Source organism: Bacillus rossius, chromosome 11, assembly GCF_032445375.1.
Source record: "Bacillus rossius redtenbacheri isolate Brsri chromosome 11, Brsri_v3, whole genome shotgun sequence".
Lineage (NCBI taxonomy): Eukaryota > Metazoa > Arthropoda > Insecta > Phasmatodea > Bacillidae > Bacillus > Bacillus rossius.
In genome coordinates this window covers 50454280-50470715 of record NC_086338.1, presented here as the reverse complement: position 1 = coordinate 50470715, position 16436 = coordinate 50454280, and the positions used below count along the sequence as shown (strand labels likewise).

At 36.5% G+C, this 16436-nt stretch overlaps 1 protein-coding gene across 1 annotated transcript; it reads right to left on the bottom strand.

The window, feature by feature from the left end:
- Positions 1-2653: 2653 nt before the first annotated feature.
- On the bottom strand, positions 2654-15854 carry LOC134536947 (splicing factor 3B subunit 4). Its single transcript, XM_063377057.1, has 6 exons — positions 15746-15854; positions 13534-13617; positions 10850-10995; positions 6767-6895; positions 5453-6227; positions 2654-3930 (listed from the first exon to the last, which is right to left on the bottom strand). The coding sequence occupies exons 1-6, from the start codon at positions 15777-15779 to the stop codon at positions 3641-3643; spliced, it is 1458 nt and encodes a 485-aa protein (XP_063233127.1). The 5' UTR covers positions 15780-15854; the 3' UTR covers positions 2654-3640.
- Between the last annotated feature and the right edge of the window lie 582 nt (positions 15855-16436).

The window sequence follows — 16436 nt, the reverse complement described above, 5'->3', positions numbered from 1 at the left end:
TAAGTACTTTGAAAATTTTCTTAACAGGGATTTACTGTACTTTATCTTGATATGGAAGTGTAAAACTTAGTGTAGGGATCTGAAAATATAGACTTATAAAGGTGAGGCACTTTTTAATGTGCTTTCACTATAACCATAATATTGTAAGCTTTAAATTTTTTTTTAAATGCTGGAAACTTTTATGTTTGAGTACACATTAAAAAATATTTGAGAAAAAGTGCACAAACAAAATAACATGGTTACGAATATGTCAATTAATAATATACACACACTATGAATTGTGATATTAAAGCAGGAAAAGAGAACTTGTAAAATAGAGACAAATTATGACAAACATACCTAGTAATCTAGGTTTCTTACACTTATTTGTTATGGATGTAAGTGACCTAAGCAGGCATAAAGGATTTTAGTTGAACAGCTAAGCTAGAAAAAACATGCTTCTTGAATATGAGATGCTGATCAACTGATCATAAACACATTTCTAGTAATGGAGGGGAAAAAAAAATTGTTTCTGTGTTTTCAAAATAGTTCTAAAATTTTATCATTTAATAATGAATAGTTCTACAATAAAATGTTTGAATTAGGTAATCAGTTTTTAAATTGTAAAAAGATGTACTTAAGAGAAATGAACATTCAATGGCAGAAATAATTTAACTAAATGTACTTTCTTTGTTACTATTTGCTATTTCTTTGCCACAAGTCACAAACTAAATACAGCAGAACAAGGAGAAAAAAAGGCATGGGGGGTAGTCGGAAACCCCCCCCACACTTATTTATGTTATATCAAAGTTATGACAAAATGAGGAGGGGAGGGGAGATGGTATATATCATATATCCTATCCCTAATCTTTAAAAAAAAACTATTATTCCACCCAACAAAAGGAAAGCATATGAAAGCAAACAGTGAATACAATGGTTCTTAACCCTCTTCTGTGTATGCTTTTGTCAATATAGTACTAATAGCAACAGTTAGCAAATGTTGTGAAAACACATAATTTAAAAGTATTATCGAGTAAATACTAATCGTTTTGGGAAAAGAAAAAATGAAGAGTACTAAGGAGCAGGGTTAGCTACCATAAATTAAATGGTATTTAAAATGAACTTTACCATCTATACCTGCTTTCCTTTCATAATTTCCTAGTGAAAACTGATAAAATATGTGTTTTATTACACATTTAGTACATAAATTGTATTCAATAACCTTACCTCCTGAGCTTTCATAATTGCCTGGTAGATTACTGGCTTAAATAATATCTGGCAATCTGAGCCAAAAAACCACCTGTATTACTAGGGACACATAAGTGTGTAAGAGGTAACCAACCTTCATACCTCCTTAGCTCTCATAATTGCCTGGTAGAACTAGCTGTATTTTGGCAATCTGAGCCACAAAAACCACCTGTATTACTAGGGACACATAAGTGTGTAAGAGGTAACCAACCTTCATACCTCCTTAGCTCTCATAATTGCCTGGTAGAACTAGCTGTATTTTGGCAATCTGAGCCACAAAACCACCTGTATTACTAGGGACACATAAGTGTGTAAGAGGTAACCAACCTTCATACCTCCTTAGCTCTCATAATTGCCTGGTAGAACTAGCTGTATTTTGGCAATCTGAGCCACAAAACCACCTGTATTACTAGGGACACATAAGTGTGTAAGAGGTAACCAACCTTCATACCTCCTTAGCTCTCATAATTGCCTGGTAGAACTAGCTGTATTTTGGCAATCTGAGCCACAAAACCACCTGTATTACTAGGGACACATAAGTGTAAGAGGTAACCAACCTTCATACCTCCTTAGCTCTCATAATTGCCTGGTAGAACTAGCTGTATTTTGGCAATCTGAGCCACAAAACCACCTGTATTACTAGGGACACATAAGTGTGTAAGAGGTAACCAACCTTCATACTACCTCCTTAGCTTTCATAATTGCCTGGTAGAACTAGCTGGATTTTTAGCAATCTGAGCCATAAAACCACCTGTATATATTACTAGGGACACTTAAGTGTGTAAGAGGTAACCAACCTTCATACCTCCTTAGCATCTGGCAAATATCAGGACAATCTGAGCCATAAAATCACCTGTATTACTAGAGACTCATAAGTGTGTAAGAGGTAACCAACGTTCATAGCTCCTTTCAAAATTGCTATCATCTGGCATTTTGACAAGGGAAAGCTACAATGTTCGGATCACTGATTTTATTCAAACTTTTTACACTTTTATTAGTCCATTAGGACAACATAATGGCAAGAAAAGTTTTACACGTCGAACATGTATCAATGCGTTGTGATTCAGAGCGTGAGATGGCGGTGGTCTAGTGATTAGCGTTCAAGCTCTGTAATCGCTGGATATCTGGATCAAGTCCTACTCATGTTTGTTTTTAATTCATATTCATTTCAACAGTAATCATATTCTTTCATATATATTAAAATTCAAAGGTAATATAATGAAAAAATGTGTATTTTGCATAAACCTTTATTGCATTTCCATTCTGTTCTTGTCTGTTCACTAATGTTTATTATTACAACAAATATATTTTTATAATTAACAGCATACATTTTCAGCAAAACTTTGTGTGTTTATGTTACGGTAAAAATATGTAACTGCACGCTAAGGAAAGGAGACAATCCGAAGGTACAATGACTTGGAAACAATTTTCATTAATTAAAAAAGATGACTTTACTTCATGTTGATGGCAAATTAACATATCATCACTTCATACAACATTTCTTTGTTGATTTCACAATCTCAACTGGTTACAATTTCCTGCAGCATATGGAGTAGATGCAAAAGACAGCCACTAATTATCGTAAAACTACCAAATATAAGGAGAAAAAATGTTTTTCTTAAAAATGTGTTGGATTGGTTTAATAAAAGGTTTTGTCAACTGACAACACACCAATTGTAACGCAAAGTTTTGCATCTGCGGCAATTGTACCCTGAAGCCCTGAACACCTAAAGAAAGTTACTTTTGTGAGAAACAAGTACATTCAGAAAATTTTTTCCGGTATCGCACAATTTTTTAAACAAGACTTCCACACACATTTCATATATAAAAAAAAGTAACAGGTTATGAACATTTTATTTCATAATCTTACATTAACATAACACATACATGTAGGAGACGTGATTACATTGTCAACATTTTAATTAATTAACTGTCCAAAAAATAGTTTCTTTTTAAGAAAGAAGTTGTTCGTCCATACAATCCAATTTGTCAAAGATTCACAAAATTACAAAAGAAAGCACTAAACAACACATGACAAATATTTGTGATTGTTTATTGAAACATTCTAAACATGGTGTAACAAATAAAAAAAATTTACTACATGGTTCATAAATAAAGAAACATTAATTAGTAAGTTTATGAAATAAGTTGTTGAATAAAATTAAATGCTACATTCAAGAATGTATGAGCCTGCGTAAGGATGTACAATCATCAAATTGTTACAACGTACACCCATGTTAAGGTAGTGTCTCCACTTGCCAGTACAAACCGAAGCACAGCACCGCAAGGTTGCCAAATAGTTTTTGTAGTAATTGTTGTTGTTATAATTAAATTGGTTCTGTAGAACTCTTCTCACTTGGAAACACACACCGGCATCTCACCAGATGGCATCGACACACTCATGCGTCGCCGCTCAGTAGTTGTCGTCATAATCATTGTCGTAATTGTTGTCATAGTTATTGTCATAGTTGTTGTCGTAGTTGTCGTCATAGTTGTTGTCGTAGTTGTTGTCGTAGTTGTCATAGTTGCGGTCGAAGTTGCCGTCGTAGCCGTCACCCTGCTGGGGCCGGGAGCCGCGGGACGGGGGAGGCATCGGGGGCCGCATGCCCCTGGGGGGCGGGCCCCGCGGCTGGAACTGGGGGCGGCCGAACGGCGGCCGACCAGGCGGAGGGGGCGGCGGTCTCCAGCCGGGCGGTGGTCCCCCTGCAACCAGGAAACATCGGCTCTCTCACCTGCACTTTGCCTGCTGTTCACCACATACCGTGTTTCATCGCATACTTGTCACATATTTTTGTTGGGGTTAAGTTTATCGTAAAAACTAAACATGTTGCGTTACATTAAAAAAAAAAAAAAAACATTATACAAAAGCACGCCAAACAATTTAAATTAATTAGTCACACAACAAAAACATATTTCATTCAACTTAAAATGGAAAAAACGAAAACTTTGAGCTGGAACTAACGTAGTGTACCGAACATAAATGGTGCCAACTAGCGCTGGCTACTTTTTATATGCGCTGCACAGTGGCAACAATCAGTTTTCTGTTTATTAAATTAGTATGCGGTAACATCCTAACGACAAATGAATTCATTTCATACTAGAAAAAAAATTTATGAATAAAATCCAACATGGGAAATCATATTGTTCGGGAACATCTTCAATAAGTTTTTAATTGTGTACTTTATTTTCCTATTATAACTACCACACAGCCTGGCACAACTTGAAAACTGATTGCTGTTGCACTGTGCTTTGTCCTGTGTTCTTTGGCAAGGTCATGTTTACTATCTACACAAAGCACTCGGAATCTAGCAGAGGAACCAAAAACATCATGCTATTTTTATGTGAGAATTTTTTTTTCTTCCAAATGTTGACGCCCTAAAATAACAGTGTGATGATTATGTGATAAAACACTGTACACTAATCCCTCACTTAGTACATCTTCAAACTGCAAGAATTAATTTAGCACAATGTTTTTTTTACTGCCCCAGTCTTGAATAACGCGTCTGTAAATTTCAGTAACCACGAAATCGCTAAAGGCAAAAAGGCAAAAAAAGGGGGGGAACCCTTGGGCATGACGCCATTAAGTCTGCTTCAACTCGGTACAGAACCGATGTACTGTGGCATACAGTTAGCTATACGAGGTGGGAAGAGATGCGCGTACAAGTCTGACTACGCTATTGACTGCCATTCTCAGGGTCACAGGGCTAGCGATTTCCGAACACACAAACATCAACTTCGGGAGTAGCGTTTAGGTATTCTCACCTTCACTATATGAAAAATATCTTTGTTTTAAGGAAACATGATAAATAAAAAATACAAAACCATGCACAGACTGAAATAACACAGAAAACGTCACATTAACTTAAAATAAAGCATTCTTCTCCATTAGCATCCTACACAGATGTCGATTTAACTATGATTGGCTGACATTCCCTACTGCACAGAAATATTTTAAAAATAATTCAAGTAACCGTGCAGTCAAGTAAACACAAAACAAACTCTAAATGTCAAATTGTAGAATTCAAAAACAATTCCACTCGCAAATTATCTAGTTGCCAGTCTAAAACTGCTGCAAAAACAGACAGACAGAGAGACGGCGGACTGACCATTCTAACCCTGTCTATCCATTTACATGTCACTTCGATGTTTCCAGATAGGCAAATGCTGTGATGATCCCTTGCACCGTGCTAACTCTACATCCCAAGACTGTGTAACGTGGACTCACCGTGCGGGGGTGGTGGAGGTGGCGGGAAGTTGCCCTGGAAGTTCCCCTGCGGCGGTGGCGGTGGGAACTGGTTCCCCTGCCACGGAGGCGGCATCATCCTCGGAGGGGGCGGGCCACCTTGCTGGGGCGGCATGGGTGGCATGCCCATGCCCGGGGGGCCCATGCCACCTTGCTGCTGATGCTGCGGTGGCCCGGAGCCGGGCGGCATGTTACCCTGCATGGAGCCGGGAGGCCCTGACGTGGGGGGCATGGCCCCGGGAGGCATGGGGGGCATGGGAGGGCGGCTGAGCGGCGGTGGGGGCATGCTGGGCGGCATGGGCGGGTGCCCGGGGTGATGCATGGGCTGGGGAGGGAGGGGAGGCGGCGGTACCCCGGGAGGCAGGGCCATGGGCGGGGGAGGGATGCCCGGAGGGGGTGGGACGGGAGGCGGGGGAGGAGGGTGCATGCCAGGGGTGGGTGGTGGGGGCGGCACCATGCCCATCATGGACACTGGAGGCGGTGGTTGGGGGATGGGAATGGGAGGTGGGGCATCTGCGAAAAGCTGGTGGGGCCTGTCGGCCTGTGATAGCGGGTTCTGATTCGCCAGCATTCTTTCAGCGGCCGAGCCGTGACGCTCTCCCTTCGCATCCTTCTTGAAGGCGTACGAAACTGAGATTGGCCGGTTGCACAAGTACTGGCCGTTCATGGCTTCTATTGCTGCGTCTGAGGCATCGAAGCTCGCAAAGTTGATGAAGGCAAAACCTTTGGAATTGCCAGTTTCTGGATCACGCATAATCTGAAACAGAAACACACTCAAGTTAAAGTGCCTGTGAGGAGGAATATTTAGTGAATATTTCATGGTTAAAGAAACTCTTTTTACCCAACCCAAAATTTAAACTCAACATGTACCAAGGAGGCAAACACATACTAATTTGCATGACTAGGATATAGTTATAATTTACTGAGAGCACAAATCTCTAACATAAGCTTCTAACCAACTTAATTTAACTAAAACATGTGACAATGGGATATTTGTATACAATTCCTACATACATTATCATATGTAGGTTGTTTATGTCTTATGGTTCAGCGTAAGAGAAGGCGTACATGCCTTAACTGCACCAAACTGACGTCGACATAAATAAATAAATCCGGAGCGAACTGAAAATGCTGACAGCTCAGTCATGCAACATGCCGGCCAAGATCAACAGCCAGAAACCAACCGAAAATATCTGAACGCGAGCAGCTTGTTTGGTGTCACATTACAGAATTTCAATGTATTTGCTATGTTAAAAGTACTGGCAAAAAAAAAAAAAACCCCAACACAATACTGACCTTGGGAGTTTGAAGAATAACTCCAAATGCGGAAAATGTGTCGTACAGCAATTTCTCGTCCACTTCTGGGTCAAGGTTGCCTATGAAGATATTAGCTCCCACATCCAAGTTCTTCTGGTGCGCTGATGCCTGAAATAAAAGAAGTCACAACACAATTATGGTTCACAAATTATTGTCAGTACAACATGTGACAGTTACAAGCATTGCAAAATCTGTTAAATAGTATATCATTCTTCTTCATAAGAATTCAAAACCATGTTTGTTACTGAAAGTTGTACTAACTAAAATAAAATGACACACTCAAATTAGAACGATACAAAATTTAAACTATAAAATTTTGAAATGTCATCCAAAAATTTTCAGAACTATTAAAATACAAACACAGTACCTTGATTTCATATCCTCAATTTTTCTACACTTTACGCATTAGACATATCTTTTTTGAAGTCACAATTATTGCCTATTTACATAAAGCTTACATTTACCTCATTTTATAATTTTTATATTTGTACAATTGTTTTTAAAGAACCAGAAAGTGAGGGGAAGGAAATATTTCTTTATTTTATGTAAAAAATACATATAGCTAATACATTACCAGTAAAAATACATTCTCTACAATTTACATGATTTTTAATATGATAAAAAAATCTACATGGTTTATACTGTACGATTTATTGTAATGTTTATTTTTTAATTTTTACTAATAATGCATGGCTAATTTGATTGAAAAACAACATTATATAATTAATATCTATTTTGACTTTTTTAGTGTTTAATACAAAAAATTTAATTTACATAGGAAACCTGATAAATAAGCTGTCTAAATGAATAATTTCTAAAAACTCACTAAATACAAGACAGGGTTGCCACTATTTTAAAATTTTGAAATTCCCTGAAATTTCCAGGTTTTCACTGAAAAATTTCTAATGTACCATTCATAACCAAAAATAAATAACAGCGAAACAATATTGTAGAAATTTTACATGCCATTCATTCCAACAAAAAAAAAACTATAGTTAATTTACTTTCAACATAAAGACAAGTGGAATTTTGTTTAAAATTACATAATTTAAATTCTAGCCTAAAGATAGTTAAACTTTTTACGTTTCAAGTTACCGGGTGTTGCTCTTTCCCACTACCTGTGATATACATGTCGGTGCCCTGACTTCTAACCATGTGGTCACTGGTTCAAATACCTTCTAGAACACAAGTATATTTTTTAAAATTAGTTTGTAAGCCATCTTCCACTAATACTCCTAACACATGGTGGGGATTGATAATCGCTACTAAAAAACACAAACAAATATCATGCTTCTGCTTTGATGAATTTTTTTTTGTAAGCATCTGCTAGTGGTGTGTGTAGGGAAGAAAATAATATATTGATATAACGGAACTTTCAATATTTCTGTTTCAATACATTTTTTGGTATCAATATTTTGAAACATATTTGGTATCAATATTTTAGTGCTAATAATTTTTGATATTTATATTTTGTTCTGATATCAAATTTGAATAAAATAAAAAAATTTAAGTAAATTTTTTTATTAAAATTATCTGTAAATAAATTTGGCAGAAAAAATGATAAAATGTTGGACAATGGACCAACCCCCTGCCTCCCCCCCCCCCCTCCACGCACATGTCCTTGGTGTGTGGTTCTAGATGCAAGCCCACTGCTAATCCAGGAGACTTGACACACCAGTCTGTCTATTTACGCTCAGTCTCACTAAACGTCATGACTGACTAGAAATCTGGCAGACACTTTAGCAACAACTGATATACAGAAAGAAAAATAATCCCGGAATTGATTACCTGTATAGTATTTCCATGTATAGCTATTTAAGAAGGTTTTTCCATTCATGAGTTCCTCCGGATTTTGATGTCTCAAATCACATTACTGTATGCAATATTTTCCAAATTGTGTTGCGTCTACAGCCATTACCGCAAGTGAGAACAGGAAGAGAGTAAAAAAATGCAGAAAAAAAGAAGTGACAATTGTGTTGATATCTGTCACTTCTGATGCAAAAGTCAGGTAGTAAACATCAGCAGTCAAAAATGGTGTAGCCTACCAGACGCAGTTTGCAGGAATGGCTCAACGTGCAGTTTTTCATCTTGGTCAAAAAAATTATTCCCTGTGACTTTCATAAATTCACAGGTTTCCCACAATTTCCCAGCATCCAAAAAATTCACAGCAAATTAAAGGTTCCCCGATTTTCCAGGTTAAGTGGCCACCCTGTCACAATCAAAAATCCCCGACACAAAATGAAATTCCAACATCTTCCTGATGCTCACGAAATTCCCTGATGTTTCCTGGTTTTCCAGACAAGTGACAACTTATCTGGTTAAGTCAACACACACAACTGTAGTTGTTCCCAGTGTGAAAGTAGATGGTCAAAATTTGCTGCATAAATCTTACTAACAGAGAATTCTTTGCAGTTTATGTACTGATTAATGTTGAACGATGTACTGTCCTGTATTGTGTGCTTCATTTGTAGGTAATATTTTTCTTTCCTTTTCAAGTGACACTCCTTTAAAAACTGGTACGGTAAGTCGAGATCAGAGCGTAACTAACTAAAAACAAAAACGGCAATGCTCAGAAGTGGGATACTCTATGAAGGGGAGGGAGGATAACGAATAAAGAAGAGTTAGAAAACTGTAGACTCTTTGCAGGTTTTTTTCCCCGACCATGTTTGTTACAATTGAATCAGGAATTTGCAAAAGGTACCAAGTCCAAGTAAGTAGATTGTTGGGAAACAACAGAAAACATATTATTGTCGACCTGGTAATGAAACAGGTTATCAGTAATGGATCAATTGAAAGTATTGTGGGTGTGTGATGATTTTAAACGTAATTCACATATATACACTTTTGTCTGAAATATATTAAAAATCAATAAAGTTAGTGGACTTGGTACTTTTTGCAAATGAAGTATCATTCATTCAAACAATGGCACATAGAACATAATGTTTTGGTTCGATAATAGTACAGTGTTGGTATATTATAATGCAAAAATTATTAATATGATACACAAAAACATATTTTACAACAAAACCACCTGATACCATTTACCCATAAATAAATGTTAAGTATTAAATTTACACATCTGAGAATGCATAGTGTCATTGGTATAGATTAGTGGAACCTTAGTACATGCTATTGAAATAAATACAAACAACATGAAAACAGATCCTTCAAAAACAATAATGTAAGTCATAAACAAAATAGTGCACTTGTGGCATACATGGGCATGTCTGTTAGTCTATGGCAGGCCAATGTAGTATATTGTCGTAGAATGTGAGAGCTTCATCATGAACTGCAATGTACCGCAAACATTTGTGAATGTCTTTAAGTTTTGTTTTTTTAATTGGTACAGTTCTATTTCTGTAAGCTTTGTTTGTAGGCATTACAATGTGTCTCAACTGTCCTGGGAGCTGGAGATGAAAGGTATGATAAACCAACCCCTGTAGCTGTTCAAATACTTCAACAACACCTTGATAAATGAACATTATTATAATGCCCTGCCCATGTTCATTAACAAAAGATACCAAGTTCAGAGATTGATATCTTCAACAAAAGGTACCAAGTCCAGGACTTGGTACCTTTTGCAAGTTCCACATATATTTACTAGTCCGTTAATCGTATTTCTTATACAGGACTTGGTTCCTTTTCCTGCTGACAGCAAAGAGAACACTTTGGAGATTCGGAATCTCGTATAACACGAATTTGCTCAAAAAGTGGACTTGGTACCTTTTGCAAATTCCTGATTCAATTGTGAACCTTCAGGATGAACTTCCATTGGGTGCTTTATTAAAGGCAAATTTATGTATTTTATTTTAATTATCATATTACTTGCTGAAAACACACCTCCTTACTCACATACTTATGTACTTATGCATGAGTTTAATTTATTTTTGTAGCTTACAAATTTTATACTTCTGTAACTGTGAAGCTTCAATTCTAATGCAAGTGGTGGCCGAGCACCAATTTTTTTTTTTTTTTTAAAGTATAGTGCCAGTCTATCAATGACATCTTGGTTCGTTGTGAAAACAATAACATATTTTTAAAAAATCTTGCATGGCGGCCTACCTTGTTGACTCTGATGGGCTTCCCGTACAGCTTGATCATGTTCATGATCTTGATGGCGTAGTCGGCATCTTCCTCGCCCATGAACTCCACGAAGCCGTACCCCTGGTGCATCTGGGTGACCCGGTCCTTGGGCATGTGGACGTTCACTGCAACCGGCAATCACGCTAACACGATTAGCATCTCCTCACAAGTGCCCTAGTCGTGGCTGTATCTGTGCTAACGAGGCCTGATGCATGATGAGTGCGACGCTCCCTGCTGCTACTACACTGGCGTGCAGTATTCTCGTAGGGTACAGGACAACTATGATATTTTAGCAGTAACCACATTACGTGGTGGAGAAGTAAACAATGGTGTAATGAAAAGTCCCCTGAGTGCTTTCAAAAATCTGTACCAAGTGTTTTCATGCCCACAAATTATTCTGAAGATACACTTTTTTTTAGCCATTTTTAACTCTCGTAAAAATATTTAAAACGAAATACGGAAACAGAACTACTCATCCGCAGTCAGCGTATTCTTAGTTGCTTTTCGTAAACAGACACCACTCAGATATCTTGAAATTTAAAATTGCGTGTTTCTTCCGACTGTACGTGCGCCCAGATATACGGGGCCCTTAGGAATACAGGTGTGAGGGTTTTGCAGATATATACACGTATACAGCACGTATGCATATGCTTAAGATTGATGTTGATGATTGTCCCACAGCTCTTTAAAGAGGGAGATAGAAACTGAAACATTCCACCCTGGTTTCAACTGTTTTAGGCCATAACAAAATTCTATTGTTTGATTTTCCAAATTTGTCAACTGAAGTTTACCCAGTGAAGATTGGCATTTTATACCTAATTTATTTTCGGGAATGAATACAACTACTACTGTTAACAGATATGTTATCTTTGTAAATACCTTTCCATTCCTACCTTTTCCCCTTAACATTCCCAGGATGATCCTGGATGAATTCAAAATAGGATGAGCTTTAATCTATGTATATAAAATGAAATACTAGTTATATGTAATAATGTTTAGATTGGTATCATTCAGTGTCAGTAGTTTATATTGTGTGTCAACATTAACTATAATAATAAAAAAATCTCAGTAAGGAACCTTAGACTTGGCACGACTTTGTCTAGATTTCATTACTTTTTAGAGATAAACAAGCAGCTCCATCGAGACTTGGCTAATTTTTTTTCAGAATGTTTTTGGTGGGATAAGTTTTACACTTTTAAAATTATAATGATTTTGCAATTCATGGTTGTAGAAAGTTTTTATTACATTTATTAGCAAGTTTAGAGCAGAGAAGGCCAAACTTTTAAACAATGATGTCCCTGTATAAATGTTTAAAAATATATACCTGGGGTAGACTGTATCCTGTAATAACATTTTAGTGTAAAAAAAAAAAGTCTTCCTTTATACCCTATTTTTGTGCAATTTAAGATTGTGATATAATGCAATTACACAGAAGTAAATGGGCTGGCTGTAAGTCAGTGATATTAAAGTTCTCATTGAAAGAAAAAATATATAAATAATGCACATGCATATGTATACAATTGTAAATGTGTGAAAAGTTCAGTTTTAAATCACCCTCACACTGAAAAAATTCTCCTTATTCAAAAATTGTTATAGGAGTGTCTGCTAATGTATAAAAATACAATTTATTAATAATTAAAATTACCTCCAATTCAGCCCCAGTGGTGTAGTTTAAAAGTATAGCTCTAAACCTTATTTCATTTATGTTCAATAGATGGGGTAAAATGGAACTCAAACAAAAATCAATAAATTATACAAAATATACATCCAATGAAAATAAGTTTTTTTTTTAAAACATCAAAATGTTTTATAGTAAAAAAAATTAATTTCTATAATGGAAACATAAGAAAGTCTAACTATTCTGTACCTAGTAGCTTTTAACTTTTCTTTTTAATTTTGTCATTTTTATATACCACATTTTAGCATATTTTCAAAATTAATATAAATTATTTTTAAAAAATGTTCTTCTTATTTACCTTACCACCGATTTGATTTATCTTGATTTCCATTTATTTAAAAGTAAATTAATTTTTTCATGTTAGTCATTAAAAGTAAATTAAAGGTTTCATGTTATTAGTCTGGCGAGCTACCGCCTCTGGTTAAGAGCTTTATAAATAAATAAGAAAATCTACAACACTGCACCCAGTATGTTTCCTCCTGAATAGATATTTTTTTTTTACTACAACAGGCTACCCAAACAATTTGTTAGTGAAATTTCCCTGACAAAAATTTCAAAATTCCTTGACTAATACACACACACACACACACACACAATATAAAAATTATTTACATATTTTGCAATAATTGCAAAATAATCAGATAATTATTATCTGAACAAAATAAAGAAATCCAACCTCCAGCCTCAACATATCTGGTCTAGTTCTCGCCCCACTTTCTTTATTTCTTGAAAATTTTAACAGAACCTTGCATAGGCCATTTTATAGCGTGCATGACTAGGCAATAAAACATTTTTTTTTATTACATTACAGTGTGAGTGATGTCAGGCTGGGGCATGACATTTCCCCCTCAAATTACTATCACCAGAGAATATCTATTCTCTTCCAGGATTTAAAGTAAATTCCCAGATTTTCGAGAAAGTAGACGTCCTGCGGAAATAAGTTTTTTTTCCCCCCTTCCCCGAGCGGCCGCTGACGTGCTCTCACCCACGGGTCCGGCCTGCACGAACAGCTCCCACATGAGGGCCTCCGACACCTTCTCGTCAAGGCCCCCCACGTAGATGGTCGCATCTGCAAGCAAGCGGCACCACAGGGGGGAGACACGCTCATGAGACCCAGCTCTTTGGAGCAGTGTTCAGAGTATATTACCGTGAAACCTCCAGTGGCGTAGCCAGAATTTGTGCATGGGGGGTGTTAAGAAGCATTAAAGCGGTGGGTCCCCTGGGAAAATTTGGATTTTAAGGTGTAAAATAGTGCTATTTTAGCAGTTTTCGGTACTTTAATTTAAATATTGTAATGGTAAAAATTTTTATTAATTTTAATATGAAATTTGTTCGAGTGATGAATATGAAATTAATTAAAGATTTGGTGCTAAAGGGGGGGGGGGGAAGTGAAACCCCTACCCCCCCCCCCCCTGGCTACGTCCCTGGAAACCTCATTAATAGAAATCCTGTCAATACAAAACTCTCGCTAGGTAATACAAAGTGTCTTCACAGCCCCTAGAAATCTCGCAGGAGTTAAAAAGTGCTAAGTCATTTGTTTAATACAAAAGTATACTTATCATGTATGTAATATAAAGTTGTTTTTGTTCCAAGGGTAGACTATTACATCTCGTAAAGCATTTTTTCCATAGTTGCGTAGAATGACTTAGGCTGTTGCTGTCCCAAGCTCTCTGTTCTGGGCGGCCGGATAGAGCTTAAGTTCAGCAAAGTATATTTTCTTCAGTTTATTATGGGTAAATAGTATCACAGATTAAAAAAATATATATTATAAAGTTTCAAATGTGTTTTTGAACACTACAAACAAACCTCTAGTAACCCTGAGAAAAAAAAAAGTTACAAACTGTTTTTGAAAAATTACCATTTATAGGTTATAATAGGTAGCCTGTAAAGTGACTTGACCACCACCATACTTTACTTGATACCAGCCATGTTGTGCCTAATTAGCGTAGCCAATACTGTTTTCCATGAGGGTTATCCCTCCCTGATCCTGTGGTTCTCCAGAGATACTTGATAATACAGCATAGGCTAGGTTGTTTTCTAAAATACAGGGATGTCTAATGTCTGTACATTACTGCCTACTAGGGTGGAAAACAATCTTTGCCCTAGCCGTAACCTAACAATAAACAACTCTGTTTTTTATAAGTCTCCGTTATGCTGTATTTCTAAGGCTCGATGGAGTACTGCAAGATCAAGTTGCAGCAACTATCAAGTAAACAATAGGGCAGTGGAAAACAGTATCGGCCATGCTAAGTACAATGGAGGTGACTGCGTGACTGCACATGGTACCTAATGTAGGTAGCCTCTAAACAATTTTTTCATAAAACATCACAAATTCTGAAACACTGTTTTCAGGGTCAGTAGAGAAACATTTGAAGTTTTCAAAAACACAACATTTGGAATTTTATAATTTCTTTTTTTACAGAAAAGCCACGACCCTTACAATTTATATCATTATGTTTTCCTAATGGAGTTATGCTATTACAATCACAGCGCAATTTCCGAAGAAAAAAAAAATTTATTTCAGCATTTAATTTCACAATTCCTGTGCTGTTATGGATTTCATCCTTTTATACTAATTTTTTTCCTTATGATTACACAATACCAACTACAGCAGCAAAGGCTAAAACAATCACTAAGTAATGGGGTAAAGTTTATGTCTGTCGTAGCCAGGCTACGGTGCTTGTTTTATAATGTATAAAAGCTTAAGAGGACTGTTTCTTGGCCTTTACGTACATGCATACATTACTCGTGTCCGCTTAGGGTCATTGCAGAACACGCCTTAAGGAAATACACGTTTCTGTACTGTACTTTTGTATGTAAACTAGGTTTATTACAAGAAAGGGATGAGATAAAAGGAATTATTATACCTAGTAAATAACAATGATATAAAAGATGGCGAACCAACAATGGTGGGGGAGGTATGTGACAGGTTAAGGACGACCAGGCCGAGATATACGCGAAGCTTTGAAATCCACTGAAGGAATAATTATAGATTATCATAAATGCTATAAATTTTATGTTGAAATTTCATACTGGAGCAAGAATTGAGAGAACAGCCGTTAACACTAGGCTCTTGCACCCTTTACCAAAGCGGTTTAGCAATGCTTGTACACATCCAAACAAAACCTATACTTAGTACCTGTACATATCCAAACAAAAACCTATACCTAAGTGTTATTAGTTGTGGATTTATTTACCTTGGTTTCTTTCTGCAATTGGGCCTGCAGCCATTTTTGTAGGCTACATGCGCTACACAAAAACAATAAACAATCACAAACCATAGATTAAACTAAATTATTTATAAAAGGACGTAAGACTCTAGCTACAGAGAATAATGATGTAAAGAGCAAGCGAGACCAGAGATTTACTTATCTCTGGGCGAGACGGAGTTTCACCGCATTTCGTTGATAATATCTACCTTACTAATAAATATTTGACGTGTTCAAATAAATTATTTTCAATTAAACAAGAACATTAAATTTAAATTATTAAATTACTCCAGTAGGTAGAACTACTTTAAAAGCATGACAGGTCGGACTTTTGGTATAGAAAACATATACATTGACAACACGGCCATTGAGACATATCAGAATTATAGTTTAATAAGATATGCATAAAATAAAACATATTCCGACTTGTAATTAGTTCAATATAGAGGATTCAGGCTGGGTTCACAATTAAAAAAATTAAGCGAGTGCATAGCAAGCCATGCACACGACCTGTGCACACGACCTGTGCGAACTGCGAAATCGGTTCACAATTGAATTCTTACTGTTAATTTCAGCCAATGAAATTTCGCGAACTATGCTGTTATGCTGGATTCACAATTGAAAAAATAACAGAAACAGTAACAGTAGGTTGTGTGCATAGGATATGAACGCCATGTTT